The 11,567-nt window shown below is 42.6% G+C and overlaps 1 protein-coding gene across 2 annotated transcripts; it reads left to right on the forward strand.

Annotated features, from left to right (window-relative positions):
* Nucleotides 1-1,457: 1,457 nt before the first annotated feature.
* ANAPC7 (anaphase promoting complex subunit 7) lies at nt 1,458-9,677 on the forward strand (the record flags this gene model as incomplete). 2 transcript variants are annotated; one of them, XM_084271944.1, is made up of 11 exons in its annotated part: nt 1,458-1,558; nt 2,437-2,623; nt 2,997-3,116; nt 4,460-4,571; nt 4,843-4,996; nt 5,106-5,248; nt 5,525-5,642; nt 6,008-6,204; nt 7,481-7,705; nt 8,121-8,271; nt 9,113-9,677. In XM_084271944.1, the coding sequence occupies 11 exons, from the start codon at nt 1,458-1,460 to the stop codon at nt 9,300-9,302; spliced, it is 1,698 nt and encodes a 565-aa protein (XP_084128070.1). In that variant the 3' UTR covers nt 9,303-9,677. The 2 variants fall into 2 exon arrangements, with proteins under 2 accessions (XP_084128070.1, XP_084128071.1); XM_084271945.1 differs by lacking the exon at nt 7,481-7,705 and having other exon boundaries at nt 6,008-6,208; nt 8,125-8,271.
* Nucleotides 9,678-11,567: the final 1,890 nt, after the last annotated feature.

Below are 11,567 nucleotides of genomic sequence, written 5' to 3' on the forward strand. Positions count from 1 at the left end.
CATGGTTTAACCTGTGAGGAGCTAGAACAACCAGAGAGACACATGCTCCCTTAGTCCCCTCACCCCAGTGGGTAAAACTCATAGGTTGAGATACAGACAGTTTAATAGGTCAGAAAAGGAAGAGAGTAATAATGAGGATGATAAAAGAAGATACAAAACAAGTGATACACAGCATAATAACTCATCACCTTGAGCAGATGTTCAGCTACTTCATGAGCTGCACCACTTCCCAGCCAACCCCCAGTTGTATATGGAGCATGATGCCATGCAGTATGGAATATCCCTTTGGCCAGTTGGGGTGAGCTGTCCTGGCTGTGTCCCTTCCCAGGTCCTGCCCTGCCCTGCCAGGGCAGTAGGAGAAGCTTGAAAAGTTCTTGACTACTGCTTGGCAACAACTGAAATATTAGTGCATGTTATTCTCATCCTAAATCCCAAACACAGCACTCTTCCAGCTGCTAGGAAGGCAATTTATCCGAATGGAAATGAGGATAGACCATCCTTATGATGTGATGATCATCAGTAGAAGGGGAATTAATACGTGGACTGTAGTTTGCTGTGCAAACCATCACATGATACTGGCAAAACCTGTGACTATTTTGATCAGATGGCTTGTTGAAGAAATGCAAATTCAAGTTCGGTTTATTCCCAGCTGTCTCTTTCCTTTGTGGCAAGACCTGTTTTGCTGTCACCATACAGCACCAGCACTGTGTTACTTCAAGTCCAGCACGAGGAGGACTTCGCTGCTTGGCGTGTTTGCCTGTTGAGAGGTGTACTTCTCTCCTAACAGCAGCGGTAGCACGCTCCAACTGAATTAGAAATAGGATAGCCATGTTTTGCTCTCTTTTTGTATTAGAGGGGAAAACCAGTTTATGATTCAGCTCTCCTTTTAGTCTGTGCACTGTAGTTAACAGTGGCCCCAGTGTGGCATTTTCCCTGGTTGTGGCCAAGAAGAAAATCCAGGCTTTGAAGGGCCTTTCTATTGAAGGTACCTATTGAAGGTACCTATTTTTACAGGCTGGAGCTTCGCTCTGATGCCTCTGTCACGTTTAGCTGCCACAACCAGCAGGTAACAACGTCCCAGGAGAAAAAGGGGCCAGGCTCAGGAGCTGTGCAGACCTAGGGACAGCGTTTCTCTCACAGAGCGAAGCCCAACCGAGCAAGAACTACCCCCGACCCTGTCAGTGATCCCCGCTCCCCCTCAGCGCCACGACGAGCAGTTCCCGCCACGCCCCACTGCGCAAGCGCAGAACTGCCGGGGACTTCGCGCGGCGGGGGCTGCCCTACCGTACGCCTGTCGGGCGGCGCGCCTGGGACAAAGGCAGTGCCGAAGGCGCTCGCGGGTGGCCGCGCGTGAGGCCCCCTCGGTGGCGCCATTTTGGAGTGCCGGCGGGCGGCGGCGTTGTTCCGGCTGTTGGTCCCGGTCCCTTCCTGTCGCCCCGCGCCGTTCTGCCGCCGGCATGAGCGTGGTGGAGCACGTACGGGAGATGGCGTCCGCCGGGCTCCACTCCAACGTGCGGCTCCTCAGCGGGCTTCTCCTCACGATGAGCGGCAATAACCCGTGAGTGGCCCTCCCGCCAGAGGGCGCGCCGGGCGGCTGCGGGCTGGCCGGGCCCGGCGGCGCTGAGGGGGGGCGGCCTGGCGGGGCCTGGCGGGGTGTCTTTTGAGCAGGGAAGGAGGCAGGCTCGCCTTTAGGGCTCTTTCCAGCGGGGCTCTGCGGTGCGGACACTGTGCTGCTGTCTACGGCTCTGGCTCTGCCCGCCCGGCTCTGTCCGGGCTTCACCCTGAGCCCCTCGGGGTTCACACCGCAACGTGAGCGTCCTCCTAGGGGTGGAGCAGGTTTCTTCCCCTGGGGTTTCCCTGTACGGGTCACGGCTCTTCCCCTGACTCAAGTGATACCCTTTATTTTTCAGCGCTTCCCTGTAAGATGTTTGACATTTTGTATGGGTTTTTGAGGTGCCAACTGGGGTCAGAATCCCGTTCTGTAACCCCGAGCCTTAAACGCTTTTGCCAGCGTACTGGAAGTGTTTGCCAAGGGGGTTGTAGAAAGTGTGGGTTGGGAGCAGGCTAGCTATACAAAGAGCTGGGCTGCCTTGTAAGCTTGAGTCCATTCAAACAAAATAGGCTTTGACAGACCTCGGCAACATGTTTGTCAGGGGAGGATGGGGCTGTTCCGTTATGGAAAGCGGTGGCCAAGCAGCTAAGCAGAAGCTGTTGTTACTGATGAGGTGTCAGGAAGGGCGGCTGCATTCGTTTGTACACAGATAAAAGAAATTAGCAAGATAATCCCTTTGTTAGGAGGTAGTACCTGTTACCCAAGGGGCCTTCCAGTGTAGCAAAGCAGCAGCAGCGGTTGGAAGTTGAAGCTACAAATGCGTTGTAAGGCTTTCATTCTATGTGGCTAGCTGATCTCAGCCTTTCTGTTTGCGTTTCTTCTAGGGAACTGTTCTCACCATCGCAGAAATACCAGCTCCTGGTATATCATGCAGACTCTCTCTTCCATGATAAAGAGTATAGAAATGCTGTAAGTAAGTATACAATGGCCTTGCAGCAGAAAAAAGCTTTAAGTAAAACTTCAAAAGTCAGACCTTCTACTGGGAATGCTGCATCAACTCCCCAAAGCCAGGTATTTAAAAGCTGACTAACAATGATCAAGTTCACCCCTTACAATTAAAGTTGTAAACACAGTATTATAGCATTAGAATGTGAATTGGCCATGTCAAATAAACCTGACATTTAAGGCTAAATCATTTTGAAATCACCGGTGTGGTGTTTTCTAAGCAAAGCTTCATATGGGGCAAACATGAGACTTGTTTCTTTTAATAGCTCATGCTTTTCATTGGAAATCAGGAGTGATATGAGTTAGCTAGTTGTGTTGTTAACTTTGTTGCTTGAATTATGTTGAAAAAAATACAGTGCATTTAATGAGGAAACTTTGTTCAGGTTTGGGGTTTTTTTTTACTTGCCTGGACCTACTTTAAAATTTGTTTTTATTTCAGTGTTTACCATCTGAAATTGAAGTGAAATATAAAATGGCTGAATGTTACACAATGCTGAAGCAAGATAAAGATGCCATTGCTATTCTTGATGGGATTCCTTCCAGACAGAGGACTCCAAAGGTGAGTTTTGTCAGGTTTTTGTCAGGAGTGCGTGGCCAGCATATCATGAATCTATAGGCTGGTGTCGGGTCCAGAAACATAGCCTATAGGTATAATATCATTGTGTCTTGGGTATTTGCTTTTGTGTTAGTTAAATGTTGTTTGGAAGCACTTCCTCATGTTTAAATTAGCTTAGTTTATTTAAAAATAGTTCTTCTTTAAAATTAGACAGATTTTGTATTCCCTTTGTTAGCAAGCATTAAAAAAAAGATTATGAAATGTTTGTGTGCATCTTTATTAATTTGTTTGGATCACCTGGTTAACTCTTTTTAGTACTGTGCAATGACAAGGGTGAAGAGACACTTTTTTTTTTTTTAATTCTCAAAGTTTGTAAAGTGTTTGTATATCAGGACATTGGGCTTGGAATCCAAATCACCCCCTCAGTAGTTCTTTGCGTGTTACAGTGAATAGTTTTCATAGGGCAAAGAGTAATGGGTGGTCCCACCAAAAGTCACATGGGTCACATCTACCTGGAGAAAAACTGATGCAGTTGTCATCAGCTGAGTGAGTGGACTTCAGTGAGTGATTCCCAGGTCCTTGACTGAGTAATTCTCTGCAGTTTTGAGTCAAACATGTAAATGTGAGAGCCAGATCAGTACTTTAATTTCAGGAGTCCTAGCCTCTGTGGGAGAGCTATGTATCACTGGACAGGAAAGGCCTGCTGTCTGCTGCTAGAGCAGTATTCCTGTACTGGGCATACGTGGCTTAGGCCCTAGGAGGGGCAGAGTGTTCTGTGTAAACACCAACTTACAGAACTGAAAAAGAAGAAAAGATTGAGGAAAGCAAACTCTTACCAGTGTGCACTAGTAACATGAAGTATCGTAGCAGAAACCAGCTACTTGTGTAGAGCTCAAATCACTTCTGTTCTCTCATCACTTATGACTTCATTCAGAAGCTAAACGGAAACTTCTCAGCCTTCCTAAGCTAATTCTCAAAGATCTCCATGGGTTGGGGGAGATACCCGAAAGAAGGCTGATGTCATGGATGTATGTCATGGGTCCTTCTTGGCATGCAGATGCTTGCCCATCTTTTGAGTTCCTGTATGCAAAACGCTGAGATTTCAGGATGCTCTTTGTGAATACAAAAGGGTGTAAATCTTATCTTTGGACTCAGAAAGAAGCAGTGGTTTAAACTTTACATTACATGGTACATGATAGCGCTCTTGGAAGTGCAGGTAGTTTTGTCTCCTGCCCAGAACAGGAGGGAGGGAGGCAGGCCTGCTTGAAGACAAAGTTGTGACCTTTTCTTAGTGAGGATTTCTCCTCTCTAGTACTTGACTCTACCAATATTTCTTTTGCTTGTAGATCAATATGATGTTGGCAAATCTATACAAGAAAGCAGGTCAAGAGCGCTCATCTGTTACGAGCTACAAAGAAGTACTGAGGCAGTGCCCTTTAGCACTTGATGCCATACTAGGTAGGTGTCTGCACACTGCTGGGATTCCTGTAGTAAACACTGCTGGAATTTGAATTACACATGAGACTGGGTAACTGTCTCATGTTTGCAGGTAATGTGTAATGCCTGAGTTATGCAAGTTAGAAAAAGCATAAATTATAAACAACCTTCAAAACAAGCTGCTTGTTTATACTTGTCAAGGGATGGAGTTTCTGGAGTTTCTTCAGACAATTAATTTGTATTTAAAGTGGTTCACTGTGGCTGTAACTGATGGATATACCGTTCTGAACAGGCTTGCTCTCGCTGTCGGTGAAAGGCGCAGAAGTGGCCTCTATGACAATCAACGTGATCCAGAGTATCCCTAACCTGGACTGGCTCTCCGTGTGGATCAAGGCATATGCTTTTGTGCATACTGGAGATAACACCAGAGCAATAAATACCATTTGGTAAGAGTTCAAACAGCAGGATGTAATTAATATGTTAATACTTACCATTTTTAAATTATATTTTATACATAACAGGCTTTTTCTTTTTTTTTTCTTCCCCCTCTTAAAGCTCTTTAGAGAAAAAATCATTGCTGAGGGATAATGTAGACTTACTGGGGAGCTTAGCAGACTTGTATTTCAGAGCTGGAGATAATAAAAACTCTATTCTAAAATTCGAACAAGCACAAATGCTGGATCCTTACCTAATAAAAGGTGAGTAAATCCTAACAGAAAGTTTGATCTAATGTAATGATCTGATGAGTAACGTTAGAATAGCAGCTATATGCCATCAAGCATGCAACAGAATTTGGTATGTTGTTGTACCTGGATTACAGAGCTTCTGAATGTAAATTCTACATTGAATCTCAAACAGTTACTGGTAGTTAAAAAAGTTAAAAAGAGGTGTTTGTGCTTCTGTTGTTGGAGTTTTTCTTGCTGTGAATAAACTTTCCATTTCTTGGTGATTGATCTTCAACCATCTCACTGCAGGAATGGATGTGTATGGTTATCTGTTGGCGCGTGAAGGTCGACTAGAGGATGTGGAGAACTTGGGCTGCCGTCTCTTCAATATTTCTGATCAACATGCAGAACCCTGGGTGGTATCTGGGTGTGTTGTTTATTTCTTTCCTTAGCTCTTTATTTGCTGCATGTGGATTACAGTGGGTTCAGCCTTTTTGATAGGCAGGTGCTTTTCTATTCTGTTCTTGGGGTAATTTAAACTAGCTAGCCATTTTGGTGGTTTTCTGTATGTTTAAATCTATTAGAGTTGCAGCACCTGTGCAGTAACAATTAATATTCACACTGTTTTTTAAACCCCTGAAGAGCTTTTTTCCTGAATGTGTATTATTCCCTTCAGGAAGTTCACCAGTTGCCTGTAATTTCTTTATTTTTCCTTCCTGCTTTTAAACCTCTGTGCGTGTGCACAGGCACCACAGTCAGTACGTGCTTACAATCCCTCTTGTCTTTCTGTAGGTGTCATAGTTTCTACAGTAAACGCTACTCTCGTGCCTTATATTTAGGAGCCAAAGCTATCCAGCTTAATAGTAACAGTGTTCAAGCTCTCCTGCTGAAAGGAGCTGCTCTTAGGAATATGGGCCGGGTGCAGGAAGCAATCATACACTTCCGTGAAGCCATACGCCTGGCACCCTGCCGACTGGATTGCTATGAGGGTGAGTGGAAAGAAGCTACCCATGTGAACAGTACTGGTTTGGTGTGAAAGTGGGTGTCATGCTGATCATTGTGCAAAGGAATAGACAGAAATACTTTCCTCCTGCTGACTTACTAATAAATATATTATTACTGCCCAAAAAACTATAAAGCCCAGGCAGAAACAGTCAGGTTAGGGGCACTAGAGAATACGTATGTTTATAAGAATTATTTTCCATCAAAGCTTTTTGTTGTTGTTTTTTGTTTTGTTTAATCTATATATAAACAGACTTGGGTTTTCTGAGCAGATTGGTTTTGGATGATGACACTAACTGTATGGTTAGTTCCACTGGGAGCTTTGTTTTTTCATCCTTTTGTAATGTTTATTTAACATTTGATCTCAACAGCAGCTTCACATAGGATGTTTTGAAGTATTAACACCTCAGCACTGGAATTGGACAAAAGTCTTAGATTAGGTCTACTTAGGTGTTAGGGTTTTGGGTTTTTTTTTTTATTTAGTACCTGCCCATAAATAGAAGTGATTAAGTCAGTTTCTGTTGAATGGGTGTATTAAAATGTAGAATTATGACTACACAAAAGAGTTGTATGAGAGGTGTTAAGCCTTGCACCATTTTGCAATACAGGGATGTGTTCTAGGTCTGTTTTCTTAAGGTTTCTCGATTCTAAAATTTTCTCAGTGGTATTTGTCTGTCTTGTAGGCGATTATTGGTTAAGTAAAACCAAACTGATTATGCTTTAATATTCAGCAGTGAAATTCTGGGTTGGTTTATTTTACTTTTTCATTTATTGAAAATGGAGATTTTCCTGGTTCCTCCATTTTGACATCTTGTGCTTTGTGGTGGGCAAGTGCTGGAGATTCCCTGCTAGAGTGCAAGGTGTGCATTTAGAAGTACTGTAATGCAGTTTTACATTTGCTTGAGTAGTTTTGCTTCTCCTGCAACTGAGGAAGAAACGCGTAAGCTGTCACAGTGTAGCCTTTTGTCAGATGTTGGTCCTGGGAGATGGAGAACCATCATCTCCCACCTTTATCTTAGGTTCCATGTAGAACTGTGGGTCTGTTTAATGCATGTGTCCAAGTTTCCTTATCTGCAAGTATCCTTGACATCTTTGCATACAAAGAATATTTGCTATAGAGTCGCTTTCCCAATTGCATTTTGAGTTTCTTATTGGAGTGACGGTTGTTTGGGGTTCAACTACCACCAAGTGCAAACAGCTGAGTTGGGGTGAGTGCCTGGAGTGCTAACTCAACCAGAAACATCTTCCTTCCTACATCCTCAGGCCTCATTGAATGTTACCTGGCATCCAACAGCATCCGTGAAGCGATGGTTATGGCAAACAACGTGTACAAAACCCTGGGAGCAAATGCACAGACCCTCACTCTGTTGGCTACAGTGTGTCTCGAAGACCCAGTCACACAGGAAAAAGCAAAAACATTATTGGACAAAGCACTGACACAAAGACCTGATTACATTAAAGCTGTGGTAAAGAAAGCAGAACTTCTTAGTAAGTTCCTTTTTCTTCCCCCCCCCCCCCCCCCCCCCCCATTTAAAGCATAATGTTTTACATGGAAGAGTGTTCTGCAAGCCTCATTGATGTGAAGAATGTAACAGTGATGTTACAGCCCAGGGATCTTAATTCTATCCTGAAGGAATTAATTGCATCTAGCAACTGATATTGCACCAGCACTTAATTGCAAACAAAGTGTTTTGACTTCAAAGTCTGTGTAGTCATGAGTGTAGCAGTCATGGCAATAAAAAGCCATTGTTCAGAGTTAATCTTGCAAACAGTATATTGCTACTGTCCCCCATGCTGACAGTTCTGAAGGAAGAAGTTGTGTGTTGTGATGTCTTTGTGTGTGCTCTGACCTTATAGATTTGCCTAAACTGTTAATTAAAAGTGTAGTTTTGCATATAAACAGGTAGAGAGCAAAAGTATGAAGATGGCATTGCTTTGCTGAGGAATGCGCTGGCCAACCAGAGTGACTGCGTTCTGCACCGAATACTGGGAGACTTTCTGGTAGCTGTCAATGAGTACCAGGAAGCGATGGACCAGTACAGTATTGCCCTGAGGTAAAGCAGAGACTGAGATGCCAGTGTGTTTGTAATAACCAGTAATCAATGCTGGTCAAATAGGATGTTCATCAGAGGTGGCTTTATGTTATTTTTCCCGTAGAACAAAGAAAAGCATGCAAATGGTGTCCTGGTAATGAATTAGTTGGTCATAAGGCTTAGAACTGAGAAGTGTGGAATTTAAGGACTGTGTTAATTGGCATGTCACTAGGAATGCGATTCGTTGACTAAGGAAAGGATTAATGCATGGCCTTATTTATAATTATTAATTATTCTATAGTTGGGCACCTTAAGATCCCTTCCTTTAGGCTAGATGGTGCTATATAAAAATGAACTATTGAGTAAATTTAAATAGTGTGATTCAATCTAACATGACCTAAATGTTATTTTAGGGTGTTACCATGTTACTGTATCTTGACTTCAAGTTAAATTTACCTTAAAGCAAGCACATTATGTCCACTGTGAACTTATATAGCTTACATAAGTCAGCTGTTTTATCCTTGCATGTAATTTAGTTATAACCACTTAAATTCTTCCTGCTTTCATGTTTCTTTATAATTAGTTTTGTCTGGAAGAGTTGAGTAAGTTTTCTGGAAGAGTGTGATGTTTAGATAAGTGCATTCTTGGGGATCAAAATTGTTTTATATAAAGATTTAATACTTGGTGTTACGGTCAGCCTGAGGTGAAGTTGCATCATCTCATAAATGGAACTTCTCGATGCTGTTAAACAGGAAGTGCAGGCAATATGATAATAATGGGGCTTCATTCAGTTTTTACAATGGTGTTGCAAAGAGAAAAAGTAAGTTCTAAGACAATGCTTTCTTTTCCTTACTTTCCTCAGTTTGGATCCGAATGATCAGAAGTCACTTGAAGGAATGCAGAAAATGGAAAAAGAGGAAAGTCCAACAGATGCAACCCAGGAAGAAGATGTGGATGATATGGAGGGAAGTGGAGAAGAGGGGGACTTGGAAGGCAGTGACAGTGAGGCAGCTCAGTGGGCAGATCAAGAGCAGTGGTTTGGCATGCAGTAATGGCCTCTCATCCTGCTGCTGCTTTTGGCACTTGAACGTACCACCAGGACCATTCTTCAGAGAACATGAACTATGGCTTTCCACCAACAAAGGACGTTCTTTTTTTTTTTCTTAAAAAACTCTGAAACCATTTAATAGTCCTATGCATCTCCATGTCCTCAGGAGTCTCAATGCTTTTTATTTATCAAGTGTAAGGGACTAACAGTACTGGAGGCTATTTGCAACTTTCATTTAAAAAAAAATCCCGCTGAAGCTAGAAGCATTAGAATCTGAAGTGTGTAATAGCTCTGTTTATGATGAAAACCATGTCTAAACTCTGTCTGGGGCTAAGCGTGCTTGATCGGTTTGTAAATACAGTGGTTTGTACTCCTCTGTGGAAAAGGTCTTACTCTTTTGTTTGTACACTACCATTTGGGCTCTGGCTCTGTTGAAGCCTGGAGGAGTTGCTGTGTTTTCTCTTGCTGCGTTTGAATTATTTTGCCTTTTTCTGAGGCGTTCCATGTGCTATAAAGGAGAAGTTTGGTACACTGGGAGACTTGGACTTACAGGACACTTTTGTAGCTGACTGATTTCTATGTGTACAGAATTGAGCCCATGTTGGGGAATTACAGTCATTTCCTCAGTCCTTACTAAACCCTGTGATCGCTTAAAGCCTGTACATGAACACTTATTTTTAAATGCAGTTTAGATTTGTTTCAGTACGTTACTAAAAGGTTTTACAGCGGTGACTCAAAGCACTTCACATTCTGTATACAGCACTGACATTTAAAATTATATAAAAAGAATTCATCCCTGTTCACTTGCATTGCTCTTGAAACGTTAAATTATGCAAATGCACATATTGTTTTGGATTTGCCATGTTTATATCCTTGGTGTTTTCATCAGGTAGTACTTGAATTCAACTGTTTTCCCCTCACCTTTTCGAAGACAAGTTGCATCGCTTCAGGTACAGATTCTCAACATCAGCATTTCAAGGGTGAGCAGCTTCGTGTAATCTAGAAACTGTTTCAGTTCTGTGGGCTCGATGTGTGGGAGGAGGAATTTGCTCTTATTTTTCTTACAGTACTGATTTCCTTACTCTTTACTAAAACACCCATTTTTATCTTTACATTGGCAATTTAATTCCTCTTGTATTTATGCTGTTACCACAGGTACGTTGGAGCCCACAGGCTTTTTTCAACAAAGCTAAAAAATAGTTGTAAATATCAGTTGGAGGAGAAATGACTATTTGATATAAATACACAACGTGGGAAAGGAGCTGCTCCCAAGCTGTAGATGCATAATGCAGATAAGGGTAAAATCTCTTTCTCTGTGAAGTATGGAATCAGACAATGCACAACGCAAAGACCAGGCAGATCACTTCGATTATCCTCTCGTTTGGAAATACTTGGGTATGTCACATCTTGCAAAGGAGGAGTCTACTAGTTTTCCATTTAAAAAAGAAAACAGCTCGGTGTCTGTTCTCTCTGGAATTTTGTGGGCTTCAGACTTTCCAAAATACCAAATTGAATTACGGTTATTTGAAGACTCTATGGGAAGAACAGAGACGCGGGTGCTGCTGTCTCGGTGGTTGACTTGGCGTGAGCTGTTACTGCTCTTTGTTAAACAAATACACCAGTTCAGTTTGAGCACTCTTGTTAATTGCCCATTCGTTTACGAAGCCTCTGTTTACACCGTTGCCCTGTGCCATAGTGAAATGCAGCTCACTGTGTATCTTTTGTAACAGAAAGAATTACACATCTACAAGCAAATTCAAAGCATCTCTAAAATAAATCCCCAACAACCCAAATAACCTGATTTGTTTTCTCCTCACGCTTGAGCCATCATCAGATCGTACTCTGCAAGTCAGGGAGCTTCACTGGCTTGCTAGTTGTATTCCAAGCCTCCGTTATGGATGAAAGAATGGAGTTCTTGGTGTTAAACTGAAGAAAGGTGGGTTTAGTTTTGAGAGAATGATATGAGGAGTGTGCTGTGTATTTCTCAGGCTGCTCAGCCATTTCACTCTAATGATTCCTTTAAATAGGTCGTTAATTGCAGTTGGAAACCACTGGCCTTGTGCATTTCTCTGAAACATTGACACAGAACAGGAAATCAGAGAACCACAGTTCTTCTAAAACCATTCTGTAGTATGTCTGTAGATAATCTGATAATCTCTCTTTTTAGAACAGACTGGAAACTAAACCAACTTCAAGCTGAGTGCTGTAAAGAAAACAGCAGCGTGCTTGTGTGTGGCTTTAGCAAACAAGCCTGGGTACCCCTGAGAAC

This window comes from Gallinula chloropus (assembly GCF_964237585.1).
Source record: "Gallinula chloropus genome assembly, chromosome: 17".
NCBI classification, from domain to species: Eukaryota; Metazoa; Chordata; class Aves; order Gruiformes; family Rallidae; genus Gallinula; species Gallinula chloropus.